General features: G+C 35.6%; 1 protein-coding gene across 1 annotated transcript in view; it reads right to left on the bottom strand.

Moving 5' to 3' along the window:
* The window catches only part of CDH13 (cadherin 13), a 489,121-nt gene that overhangs the window by 394,098 nt on the left and 80,143 nt on the right, over window positions 1-14,880 (bottom strand). The window contains exon 2 of the mRNA XM_082770306.1: window positions 5,915-6,026. Within this exon, the coding sequence (XP_082626432.1) occupies window positions 5,915-6,026 (112 nt within the window). The remainder of the gene's footprint in view (window positions 1-5,914; window positions 6,027-14,880) is intronic.

The following is a 14,880-nucleotide window of genomic DNA, read 5'->3' as shown; positions in this document are numbered from 1 at the left end:
AAATGCAGTTTGTGGAAATATGAAGCTAATTAAAACAGAAGAGCAGGAACATTTCAGCATGCAATCATTCATGCTATGTCTGTTTGTCAGATGCAAGCAGCATCCTCCTGATAAAGATGGGCTGATGCTGAAGGTGAAGCACAACCCCAGCTCCAGTGTCCAGATGTCACACATCCCTACCCCTCATTTCCTCAGGAGGATTGACCTGATGAATTTTGTCAGCCCTGAGCAGCATTTCATGTCAGACTACTTGCTTGCTGCGTTATGCCAAGATACTTACATTTCGTTAGAAGATTTTAGCCTTCCAGCATGTTCATACAGCTGAACGAGGCTGCCTCTTGGCCTGCATTGTTTTTTGGTTAGGGAGTGATAATTTAGTTAATGTAATTTTTGTTTTGGAAGTGCCAACTGGAATCGAACAGAAAAAGTCTTCCATTAAAGCACCTAGGGACATTATTAATACAGGGTTTGCACTGCTCTGAGCAATGGACCCATCCTGCTAATACTGAGCAGTTGGTCATTGATTTAGATTATTAGAAGAACAGCTGGCTTGCTTCAGCCAACCAAAGCAGACACATATTTCAAAAAGTATTCTCTGCAATTCATGGAAAATCTCCATGAAAATAAATAAATAAATAAGCAAATCTGATCTCAAACCAAGTAATCTGCTACTTTTACCTTCCAAATATAAGTGCAGTTAATAAAGCATTACTGTAAACATCTCCCGCCCCCCCCCTCCCCCCCCCACCTTTATTTTTTTTTAAACCCAGGGTTACATGGCTTTTCTGACCAAAACAGACAAGACTTTTTCTGGGTTTAGTTTTTCATTTTCTCTACCTTGGAATAATGATAAAGACTTGATAATGGCAAGAGGAGGTTTCACCAACACATATGGCTTTTCCTCCATCACTCTTCTAGAGCAGACTACATCCATTTGAGATTTTGACTTAGCATGGAAGACATTTCTCAGAGACTAATTATTTTTTCCAAGTTGTCATCTAATATCTTACCCTCTTGCAAGAAAAAAAAATAGTTTAATTAAATGCATATGCATAAAAATCGAAGTATATTTTTGAAACAATAACCTTCAGATCCTGTTCATAAGCTGACAAGTACTGTTTGGAAGGCAACTCTCTGGTCACCCATTTTGTTTTGTTTGTTTGATTTTAAATTGTTTTTGCTTTAGTCATGTGTGAAAGGAGTATAAGAGATGATGGTGTTAAGTTGAAACATTGCTCTGCATGCATCTATTCAGAAACATTCCCAAGGTGTTCTATATTAATACTCTTACAATAACAATACCTATTTGCAGTACTTATGCAGAAAAATTTCTCATTATGTTTGTGTAAGAGTTAGGCAATACTGAAATTTTGGTAACAGGAACTTGGCTTCCTGCAGCTATTTAAAGGGGAACAGCATGATTAAGGGATATCCCTAATGTCTGGCTTCAAATCCTGACTAATATTTCCATCCACATGGCATAACACTGAGTCCCAGAAGCCTGGACTTAATCATGCATTCAAGTGAGGCTCTGGTATTCAAGTTCTATGCATTGCCACACGCACATTGAGATGCATTTTGGAGTATAAACAACATTTGGCTTTCTGGTTAGAAAGGTTGACAGGCATATTACTATAGAACCTGCTAATGCACGTCCAGCACAAGAATTATTTTTCAACATTTTGTAAAGAAGTACAAGACATGCTACAGAGATATATATATATATATATATACACACACACACCTGATTGTTTCCCAAAAGTCTAGACAGTTTTGCCGGCATTAAATTACTAAGCCAAAAACCTTACCTCACTCAAACTTGTCATTTTGCAAGCTGCAACTACCACCTTTAGTTCTAATTACCTAAAACCTGGCATGTTCAGAGTGAAGAGCCAACTCTGGTGTAAAAACCTCATGTTAAAACTCTGTAGAGGATCTGGCAAATTACAGTATATTGAATTAGGCTGCCAACATTGGCTCTATACAAGTTGCAGAAAAAGTGAAGCAGGGGAGATGAAAAATGTGATAACTGTATGGATCAGAGTAAATAGAGAGTAACAATGTAATATCAATAGACTATTTCTGCAACCGGTTCACACTGTCTGTAAAGTCAAATGGCACGGTAAACAGTGGGAATAGTGGATGTGATAAATCACAGATCTCACACAGCCCTCATCTATTTATCTGAGAATCTGTATGAAATGTTTCGATGTGAGCATGATCAGCGCTATGATCCATGTACACACCTGATGTTGTAACAGTAGGAATGGTCTTCTCTGATCTTTCCACAGGCATTACTCAATTCAAACAAGGGAAATCTGTTGGAGGCTTCAGCCTTGCTAAACAGCAAAGTATTCAAGTATTCAGCCTTCAAGTATTAATGATAAGCAGACTAATGTATTTCCCACCATATGAGTAAATAAAGATTTTCTATGACTGAATAGAAATGTCTTTGTTCAAATCCACAGAATGAAAAAGCACACAAATGCAAACAGACAAAGCTGTGATCTTGAAACAGCTCAAGCTCTGAAACATGCAATCTATCATGTAAGAGACAGAAGAGGTCAGCCATTAATTAACATCCAAATTAAAGCTTTTCAAGTAAGGGTCAAAAATTCTTTTGTTTTGACATTTAAATCACTGACAATGTATTCCCCAGTTTAGTATGCACAACACATCACCTAATGCCTTATGTTAATTGCCTCAATTTTTCAAGTGTATTATTTGATTTATTGTCAATTAAAAGTACCCCCAAAAGCCCAGACACATGTATGTTAAGTATAAACATGATTAATGTAACACGGTTACATTTCCACGTTTGATAGGTCTGATTAGGAACTTTCTATCAGCCTGCCATGACAGAGCATTGTCACTACCCGTGACTTGTCAGCATTGCTGAAGACAAGCTTGCTGATGAGAAAGTATATTGATGGCCACAAATGTTTCAGAAAGGTAAAACCTGCAATTAATGCTGTCATTTATCACCTTATCAAGAACCTAACAATCTTTGTGATCTCCTCTATTTAATTGCAGAAGACAGTCTTAGGTATAAACTAAAAGAGCTACAAAGAAGAAAAATCCAGTAATGTTATTGCCTGTTAAAGCAACAGTTATGTGGAAAGACTCTTCCGTATTTCCAGATAGTGGCTGTATGAATCCTCTCCTAACACATCAAGGGACCATCTGGTTTTAAGAAGGTGGCACTTGGGGAAAAGAACTGGGCAGTTCACAAGCAGGTGAGAAGTGCTTGGTTTTGTGTGTGGTCATAGAAAACACAAGGGACATGGACAGAAGGTGGTCTGATGAGGAAAAGAAAACGTCCATCGTAAAATACAACAAACGAAATTAGGATAATGAATTGTCTGAGTAATGCTAGAGGGTGCTGTTAAGTGAGATGTAATGATAAATCAATAAAAAAGCAGTTCAATCTGAGAACAATGGGATAAAAGATAACAAATAGCAATAGGAGCCCAGTGAAATTAATGGGAAGGAAGGCATGCATACACAACCGGGCTGATATATATCTGTTACAGTCAGCTTATACATTGGTTTTGGTAAGAATCAGTACAAGTGAAAATAAGAAAAGATAAAATTCTGTACCCTTGCTTTGGGTTTATCCTCCCACCAGTAAACATAAAATATAATTAATATTGCCATATTTAAAAGTAATAAATACATAAAAACCTGCCATAACCTATATCAAATTGCTAGGAAGATGCTGACAATGAACTGTACAGTAGGTCCTTGCTTAATTTGGAAAAAAAAAAAAAAAAAAAAGAAAGAAAAAAAAAAAAGACTTTTATAGCACTTCAGAAAAGAATTAAGAAGATCCTTTCCTTTCCTTATTGAGGACTACAAAAGCAATCACTGCTATAGACCTGCTTTGCATATTCACTCTATTAATTTACATAGCCCTGGAAAGCCTCACATTCCAATGCAACCGCTAAATTATGCTGCTCTTGGGTAATGGGTATAAAAAGATGCAAGAGCATGCAAAGTGTATTCAAACAGACAATTAAAAATATCAATTCTGTTGACAGCTAAAATGAAGAAACTGTGCAGAGGTTTAATACCACTGCATGAAGGACATACTATTTACAAGTGATTGAATTAACTAGAATCATGCATCGACAATCTGCCTTTGTTGAACATTACATATTAGGCCAATTTAGTGTCTGCTTATTAAAATAATTTAATTTCCAAGATTGTTTCCAGACATTTCTAGATCTCCTCCTGTTCTTTCCTTCTTACTTTAATGATGGCATCTTAATTAACTTGCCAGTTTCACACCAGTGCAGTTTGCTGATTCACCACAGAGCTGACCAGTCAACACTGGCTTAGTTAATTTATCCTTTACTTGTTTAGCAGAGCAAGCCCAAATCAGCAGGAGATCTGGCCAGACATGCAACAGCCTCAAAATTCAGAAGCAAATAAAGAATACAACAAAGGTTATTTTCATTCAGGTTAACACTAACTAGTTAATATTGTTTTTCCTTGCATAAGTTTTCAGCATTGGAGGCTTACTGGCAGCATCAGCACAGGAAAGACATGAACCTGGTAAAGCTGGTCCAGAGAAAGGCCATGAGTATGATCATAGGGCTGGAGCACTTCTCCTATAAAGAGCTCCTATGGAACACCTCTCCCTCTCCACCTGGGAGAGCTGGGGATTCTATTCAACCGTTCTCTGAATCTATGATTAAATGCAATCTACAAATTTTTATTTTAACAATGTAGGAATGTTTAAATCCAATCAAACCACGTTTATCAATGCCTGAAAGCAATCTTGGGAGTTAACAATTTAGAGCAAAATTACCTAAAGAAATTGGAAGTTTGAAATCTGTCTTCTAAACTGTATAATCTTACAGTTCTGAATAGCATTTCTGTTTTGGTTTTGTTTTAAATTTAGTGGTATTTTAAAATCCGTATGCAAATATATTGTACCTTAATCCAAACAAGCATAACAGTGCACATATATCAATATGTTGTAATAGTATCTGGAGGCAACCGAGATGGGAAACATACATTTAATGAGTAACATAGCTTTGCATGTCTTGGTTTCACTAGACTGTCACTATGCGCTGCCTTATATGATCTATATACTGTATTTAGATAGTAGTACTGCTATCTCACGTGGCATATCTAGAAATATTCATGATTTAGCAGCAAGCAACCAAGCATAACTAAGGAACTATTAGTAATATACATATCATGTGCAAATGTGGATGCGTTTAAAAGTTATGAAAATGACAGCAATGTCCCAAAGACACAGAAATGAACAAGTTGTATGACTTGCTTATAAAAAAATATTTGAAGGAACCAAAACCAGGACTCAAAGACAGTTAAGTCTCCTTTAGCTAATGCTTTAAGCATACAGCAGCAGCTTGGATGCGACACCTGGGCATTGGAAGTATTATTGAATAATCCATTTGTACAATACATGTAGTAAAAAGTTTCTGTCACTGATGACCTTAAGCATGATCCAGTCTTCTGAATTTCATGGAAAGGATTGGACTTACACTGGCTTTGAAGAGAGGTTGAATTCTAAGATACAAGCTTCTAAACCTGATTTGCAGAGAGGAATTACTAGTGACATTTCCAAGCAATTGCCAATATTATAGGAAAAACTGTAAAAATTTCCAAGGAAATTTACTTTTCAAAAAGTGGATGATTTAAAGTTTTCACAACATTCATATTATCCTAAATTTATGTATATATAGTATTTTGTCATCTCTAATACATTAAACCAAGTAAACTCTCTAGAGATATGGGATTAATGCAGGGGAGCACAGGTAGAATCATGGCAATATTCAACACCCTACGTACAATAAAAAGCTTTCTGATAAATGGCAGGAGTGACACAAACATATAGGCAATTCTGATTTCTGCACAAGAGTAATATATGAAAATAACATACGGTTCAGAACTGGCTGGTCCTCTGTGAATTCAAATGGCTGTTCAATATAAAAAACCTTTTGCTGGAATCCAGGGATGCATTCTAAATCTTCTGCACATGCAAGCAGCAGAACCTGAAGAAACAAAGGAAATGGACTTTGAACATCCACTCACTCATCCATCATGTTAGCTTCTGGGAATGATACTGGATTTGGGCTCAGTGCTCATAAAACCAAATATTGGGCTCCACATTCATAAAACAAAATATCCATCACATCACACTTCCCCCTTCAAACCTTGCTAAACATAATTTTCATGTAAGCTTTTGCTTTTATATGTGTGCGCTGGCACGGAGATTACAAAACAGTAACTTTGAGGGCTAGGTTCTCAGTCCAGATGATGAATAAAGGATATTATTTGTCTTTATGAAGACATAGGATGCTTTTAGGCTGCTCTTAACAACACAACTGAACCCAGTTCAGTTTACATACGTGCTTAAACTAAGCACTTTTAAGTTGATTTAAATAATTGAATGTAAACTGATTATTTTCTTTTTTTTTCCTCGAGTCACATTTAATTTATTTTCCTCATAATCAAAAACTTCTTTACACCAAGGGAAGACTGAATATTAAATGTGTGCATCATATTGGAGATGGATCTAAAGATTAAAGTTAAATACAATTTGTATTACTCTTATTATATAGTCACCAAACTTCTTTGTCACCACAGGAACACCTTGACAAAGGAGGGAGCTTAAAAGCTAAATAAGATTTGTTGGAAATAGGTATAATGCCAATCTCAGTCTCTGAAGGTTTGTGTTCTATCCCTGAGTACAAAAAACAATCTGAAGTGCTATTTCTCCTGGCAGTTTTTAAATGAGAGCACAGGGGCAAGAACACCTGAGAAAGAGGCAGCAGGAAAAATATACTAAGTAGTTTAAGAGGTTAAAGAGAAAGGCAAAAGGAGAAAAGTTCAAGAGAGTAAGAAAACACAAATCTTTATTTTTCAACTAATATAAACATAGCCTCATTTTCAAAAGTAGTTTCTGCTTCAGAACCTCCAAAGGTGGTTTTCAAATCCTGGCCTTAACCTGGTGTACACAGCACTATGATCTCAAAATTGTTGTGGCTAATGTGCTTCTTGTTGGACATCCAAAAAAACTCAAAGAGATGGGACACCCATAATGACCAAGGTAAAGAAAGTCAGGATAATGTGGTGGCCCTGAAAGCCACATTTCATGGTTCTACCTCCACAACATTGCTGTCTAGGTAAACTGATTCTAATCCTACAAAGATGCCCTGCAAAGTTTTTAACATCTGTATGTTTCCCTCATACCTGCACCACTTGTAATCCATTCACTTAAACAGAGCAATACATTTCCTGCTCACTCTCTTCATGCACTTCACACTCACCAAGTTTCACATGATCCCATTTATAGAAATCAAAGGCAACAGTACCTAACCTGGTCAGCATTAGTTCTCCTTACTGAAACCAAGCATTGGATCATTTGTTTCATGTCACTGACATATGCTATAAAAGCTTGGCTAAAAGTGCTACAGACTGAGAAATAGCCAGACTATTTCATGACAATTAAGCTGGTAGTATTCAAATGCAGCAGATAGACACCTTTCCTTTCCTCCCTGACCTCTGCTACATTTATCCCTTTGAGGGATTAACCAAGAAATAAAAGAAAGACTTAAAGTAGTAATACATGAAGCAAGGTGCAATACGCTCGACTATTATTCACTTTTATATGTCCATGTAACTGCTGCCTTTCTTACAAAACCTTGAAAAAGCAGAGTGACTAATCCCTCATTCAGTTATTGAGACTGATATATTGATTTTATTGGAGATTCTGCAGTCTACAGAGGTTGAGAATTGAACTGTGTTCCCCTTCAGTCGTCCAGTACAAGGTATCTGTAAACACAAATGTACTCAGAGCCTCCCCTCAAAATTGTGTACGAATCTTGATTACCTATCATCAAAAATATCCTGGTATGTACTTAAGTGGTCAAATGCACACATTAGTGAGATTTAAACGTGTATTTTCTGCATATATTTTCACTACACAGATGTATTTTTAAAATACTTGTCTCTGACTCATGCTATTACAAAATGAATATGCGCAAAAATACAGTCAAGCAAACTATGCTGAAATTTAACTACGAACCTAATTCTTCCCCTAAAGGACTAATGCATCAAATAAGAGGCAAATCATATTGTGATCTCCCAGCATCTGAAGTCTTAAAGTTGAAACTCTTGTCTTATAGAACTATAAATGAAAAGCCTGCTCTGAACATCATCTATGTCAGTTCTCTTCAAGAAGAGAATACGTCTATTTTATCAGATTTGTGACAGTATAAGTTGACTTTGAAATCTGGGCAATCTAAATAGGTCATGAGTGAACTTCTGTAAGCCTGGTACAGAAGCTTCACATAATACTGATGTAGCAAATAGAAAATGACCTTTACTCCCTTTGAAATAATTACAAGACTCAGGCTTGGCCTTGCTGTGAAATGGAACATTTTATTCTACTTGTGCAATTCCAAGCACTTTTTTCTCAACATGTCAAACAAGACATTAGATTTGCCACCACACGGAGAGTTTTTAATTAATTATCTTTTAGAAGCACAAGCATTCTTCTAATTTACTTCTCTTATGAAGAAACTTCTTCTATAGAACTAAATGTCTATCATGTTAATTTCTTTTAAGTTTCTTCGTATTGTGAGAAAAAGTCTTTAAAAATATCTTGAAAAGAAAAACCAAGCACAGATTTACATTGGAGGCAAAGAGAATATTGTTCAAAGTGGAACACATTCTGAATTTATCACCATGTAGATTTCATATTTTTTTTTTAACACAATGGAAGTGTTTGTGGGCTGATAGCTACCTAGAGAAAGAGCTCAGCTAAATACACTGAAAGTAATGTTTAAAGTGTCATATACATAGAATTTGGAGTATATAAACATTTTTCACATGTACTTAAATATGTACTGGGCAATTAGTACAAAAGGATCCTTCACCCACTGCTAAGAAAAAAAGCTGCATTCTTGAAAGAACATGACCATTAAGCAACAAAATTTGCACATGAAAAAGCCTGAGAAGCAAACCAAGGAGTTTTGACCACTCAGACCTGAAACGCCTCTATTCACTGACAAGCAGAATCCAAATTTTTTTTATAACCTAATGTTTTTCAGAAATGTACAGAGTGAAGACTCGTTTTTAATATCCTGACTATTTGACTTTCTGAATTTATTACCAGTCACTATAAGGAAATGTCACTAGTTCAGATAACTCCTGTGAAAGTTTGGACACTGGGCTAGAACTAAGCATCTGATGAGATATCAAGCCTAAGAAACACCTTTATTATTATATTTTTTTGGTAGTTAATAAAGCAGCAGGCACATGTTTCTGACCTTACTGACCTCAACATTTGCACTGAAAGCTGCTCCCATAGAACATGGGTTAAAAAATCAGAAGAGGACTGCAATTTTATACCATGCCGCAATGGAGATTAATAAAGCCCCTGACGTTAAAGTACCTTTGGGCAATGCTGCATCTCAAAACCCAGAGTTCCTTACCTCTGTAGTGATGGAAAGTTAATCTTTGTAATGACCTTCCCCAAAATTTCAAATGAATCTGGGAGAGCCTAAGAGAACAATGTATGAAGCAACTCCATTCAGATTTGATTGGCCACTCTCAAAGTGAATTCGCTCACCTTTAACTGTAAAAACTCTCACACCTTCATTAGCCCTACTTGCATTAAATCAACTTTCTATTATTAAAAATGTAACCTTCAGAATATTAATTACATTTCACATATATTCCTACAGTGTTAAATTCATTCTAGTGCCAGGTTTTATTTAAACAGAGATGTAACTGGTGCAGACACCTGTGAAAACCATCTGCCCAGCAATGAGTTTTACAAACAAATGCAAACAGATCTCATTTCATGAAGCAGTATTCTATAAGAACGCATTCTACTTTTGACTTCAGGAAAGTAACTTTAAATGCAAAAATTAAAAAAATAAGTTAATATAAAAATCCACAAAGGAGTTAAAATCGATATGACACCTATCTTGAACATTTCCACCCATCATTTCAAAAGGCCCCCAGTTAAAGAGTAATTTCTTTAGAAATTAGATTTATTTTCTTGGAGGGGGATGGGGGGGGTGGGCAGTTTGGTGGGAAAGTAGGGATAGAATTTATTTGTACTTTTTTACTTGTAAAAGTATATGAAAATGTATGCACCTGAGCTTTTTTCTGGAAGCATGAGTACTAGATTTTTTTTTTTTTTTTTTCCATATGACAACCTGAGATTTCCATATAAAATAGTGATCCTAAGAGCTGAGCACCTAGAGGAAAAAGTAATCTGAATAATGAGAACCTCCAACACCAAATTAAATTGCACATGAAAAACTATTTTTTATCATGGAGATTGAGAACTCTGGATCTTAAAATCCTTTCTATCTTCAGGTGCTGCAATATTAGACCCCCCAAAAATGGATGAGGAGGCAGCTGTCAGAGAAGAAAAAATAATTAAGATGCACACAATTGCAGTGATTTGCAAAGAGATGATGAAATCCTTTCCTACTGAAGTCAGTAAGAGCTATTCACTGATTTCATGATTTTACTCATGATTTACATGAGGGAGCTATTTAAATGAAATTAACAGAGGGATACTTAAACAGCTAAAAAGAGCACTGCTTTAAGTAAGGTTCTTATTCTGCATTATGACTCCAATTAGAGTGCCAGTAGATCCTGAGGCAATCGTTTCTTCAAATCACATACAGACTGGACATGAAGTACTCCTTGTCTTCTGGTACTTTTTAACATCAGTTGGCACAGGGAAAAGCTCGAAAGCCTGAATAACTTTTCCTCTTATTTGCATAATTATTAAAGGTTGTTTTATATATATTATATCAAGGTATGCTGAATTATTTATCTCCGAAAGTGACTAAATTGAATAAAATAGCTATTTTGCAATAATTTGATTTCTAGAGCACAAAGGTTTGGTGATATTTTTTATTCAATATTTTCACTATGGAAGGAAAGTTTTCACTGTTTCAGGCTTTAACCTCTTCTTTTTATCTGAAAAGGGTCTCAGAAAAAAAGTATTCACAATCTCTACCTTTAAATCTGATAGTGAATTCAAGTCATTTTTGTAAGAAATGCTATTAAGATTTGGCACTAAGATTCTTCAAGGATGATAAATATCCTTTTAAAGGGCCTACATATCCATTTACTGCATAGCTCCATCCTAAAAATGAAAGTCACACTTGGAGTACTGAAGGGTGGGCTATGAAAATGCAAATTAGAATTACTTTATTGGCTGAAATGAATTCAGTTCTCCTGTCACTAAGTGGTGTGACTGTGGTAGGCATCCATTAACTAGAAACAAAATATGACAAACTCTTTTGTGAGAGTATCTAGCACAAGAACTTTCTTTTTACGAGCACTTTCCTTGTGAACGTATGTTTATTACGAGCATTTTATCACAAATTCGATAAAAAGTGTGCATCTTCCATGACACTGGAAATCTTGTTAATTTAAGTTATTTGAGAAGTAATTTGCCAGCACTATTGTCTGAACAGACAGCTACTTTCCTTCTGAAAGGAAGGGCCAGAATGAGGAGGAAGATGGCATACCACCATGGAATTATACTTGGGTAAACAAAGCTGCCAGGAAGTGCCTAGAGCTCAAAGATGCGTCACAGTCATTTTGTCCTGTTGAGCTGGGGTGGGGGACCAAGAACATTTTATATTAAGTTTCTTCTGAGGTTCAGGCACACTTGAACACACCTCCATGCTGTGAACACAGCCAACACACTCCGAAGCCAGAGGTCACTGAGAAGCATAGCTCAGCCAGGGGTTGTACCAGTGTCATTGCAGCCATACTGAATGCACAGGGTCCCTGGGTGTTTTCTTACACTGGAGTCCTTACTATTACAACTTGCATCAAAACATGAGCTAGCACTACTCAAGAGCAAGCTTTAATTTAAACAAACAAAAACTAAACAAACAAAAACTAAACAAAACACATATATAGGCCTATATAATTTGGGTCTGTGTATAAAGAACCATCTCTAGTTTTCATCTGTGGCATGAAGGCATAGCATAGTCTCCTGGCCAGATCATTTGATTCTTCTTGTGTTCCACAGTTCTGGCCCCTCATTCTGATAAGCATTTCATAGCTTCCAGAATAAATATGTTCATGGTCAATTTATAGCCATTTATTCCTGTACCAATTTTTGTTTCATAACTTAATTAACCTTTTTTTCCTCTGTAAGTCTTCAACTCGTTAGGCTAGCCAAACCAATTTTTTTTTATTCTGATCCTATAGGAACTGTGCATTCCTTTGATCATCTCAGTAACTTTTCATTGTGCCTGCTCACGTTTGCATATGTGCAAAATTCCAGATGAGGGCTCTCCAAGGCCTGGTAAGCAACGTTCATATTTCCTTAAGCCTTAAATATGTTGCCTAATGCTCCCTAATATTCCACTTCTCCCTTTTAAAGAAGTCTTGTCATTCTTATGGATCACAATCATTCTAAAAATTAACAAACAAAAGAGCTGAAAATTTTGACATCAGTGGAGGTATTGCTTCCATTTAGCTACAACAATGTTAAGAGGCTTTTACAAACAGAATCAGGATTAATCTTTATGAAATACAAATACAGATGCAAACCCTCGTGCATTGTTAAACCTATGCCCTTTCTGGCCAGATGGGAACCAGCTCTGCTCACAGATGGCATGCATCTTACAGCACAGAGCCCAGGCTTAACTTTCCCTCTCAATAGAGCTTATTAGCTGAGACTCAGGATTTGCTGTGAGAAAATGGTCTCCAGCTCAAGAAAGATTGTATCCACATGGCTCAGACTGCAGGATAAACTTGCTGTTTCATCTGTATAGACATCTCTGAACATCGCTTGGATTTTTGTAAGTCTGGCAATAACTATCATCCCAGTTCATTAAATACTTTAATGATTAGTAACAGAGGCCAAAATGTGTTACTTGTGCTCAAAGTGAATAATATTTTTAATTACTCAATTATTTACCAAGTAAATACCTACCCATCATGATTAATGACACCATTTAACAAATAGAACCCTTCAGACAAAAGAATGGGTTGGGCCCCAAGGTTTTTTTGTTTGTTTATTTTTAGGCGTTATGAAAAGAGTAATCACATTTTTCTGAAACCCTTACAACACTAGAATGAGATTACAACTGGTTAGCCTATTTACAGAAGCTGCATAATAAATTCATTTTACAGGGCACAGAATAATGCAAATGAGCCATTCAATAGCACTTCTGCACTAGTGAAAGAGGCATAAAGAAGAAACATTGAAAGTCAAAGTTCTGTTCTGGTTATACTGCAAGATATGGAATTACCGAAACCTAAACTGCATTACAACAATAACCTGTACAAAGACTGGTTTATGCTGAACATTTTAGTTATTTATCACCTAATGAAGTAAACAGGTTGATCCTATTTTCCAGCAGTAATGACTTCATGAAACACTTAGATGAATGAAAATATCAATCTCTGTTTTAAAAAAATGAAATAAATTAAGGATTTTTAAAAAAACATATTTATAACCCTTCACATGCAGTTGCACAGGGCAAAGTCATTATTCCATACAGGAGAATGCTGATGTGGTAAAAGCCATTAGAGAAAAAAATATAATCATATACTTCTTATAGCAGATACTGTTGGTTTTTGTTGATGTTGTTTTGTTTTGTTAGAATGTTTAGAACCTATAAGGAACATGATTAAGGTTTAATTTCCCAACAGTGTGATCATTATCAAAAAAGTACAACCTTCCATCCATTGTTCTCTTTATAGTCCACAAAGTTATAAAAATAAAGCAATTATTATTACACCACAAAACTGAACTTACTGTAACATTGAATATCTGTCTTTTGCACTGGTAAGCTAAAACCAAAAATGAACTTGCTAAAAACAATCTTTCAGAGAATAGCGTGGATTTGTGCAATAAGTACATGCATGGTGCTGTTACCTTGAAACATTATGACAGCAAGAACCAACCCTCAGAACTGTTAACTTAAAAAATAAAATAAGGTATGAGAAAGTGAAAATGTCTGCTTTTTCAGCTTCAAGAAAACATTTGGTGAACATTTTTTGACCTTCTCCCACACAGTTGCAAACATAACATTTTTTAAAAATGAATACTTTCAAGTAAATCCCTTGATTCCATCAAGGGTATTGGAGAAAAAAAAAAAAAAAAAAAAGAGAGAGTTCAACGTCCATAATAAAAATTGAAAAATAGCTACAATGCAAGGACCCCAATGCAAACCTGTCAACTGATTGTGTCTTAAGGAGGAGTTGGACTTGATGATTCTTGTGGGTCCCTTGCAACTCAGAATATTCTATGATTCTGGGAAGAGGACAATACGTTCTGTAAAACCACAAGCTATAGGCAGTCTGTAGCAGCATAACATTATCTGCACATCAAATGGCTGTTGTGTTTTTTGTTGTTTTTTTTTTATTAGAATATTAGTCACCTGAATCTTTCTTTCCATCATGATGCCAACTTGGTCTCTATCTTCTCCTCCACTTCCTATTTTCATTAAACTGGTATGAACATAACCCAGATAACATAGGGTTATCTATCTGATAGATGCAGAAGATTTATAGTATACTTTAACATAATTTCAGCCTAGAACTCATTTCCTAAGCCGATTATTAAAATTATTTACATGCTTCTGCATTTTTCTTGTTCAATGATATGTTTCCCAAGTTATTTTATTTTCATTTTCTAAATATGAGGCATTCCCTATGCCTTTTTATTAGTAGTAGGCTAGCTACCATTTACATTTTTAATTTATTTTGTAAAATGTTTTAATTTGTTTGGTCCCATTTGTTGCATCACTGTTCATTTGATCAATCAAGGGCCTATGCATTTAGTTACAATAAGCATGAATTTCCAAGCTGCCAGAGTCATACAGAGGTAAAAACAAATCAATA

This window comes from Aythya marila (genome assembly GCF_965140915.1).
Source record: "Aythya marila genome assembly, chromosome: 12".
Lineage (NCBI taxonomy): Eukaryota > Metazoa > Chordata > Aves > Anseriformes > Anatidae > Aythya > Aythya marila.
This window is presented reverse-complemented; position numbering and strand designations above follow the sequence as displayed.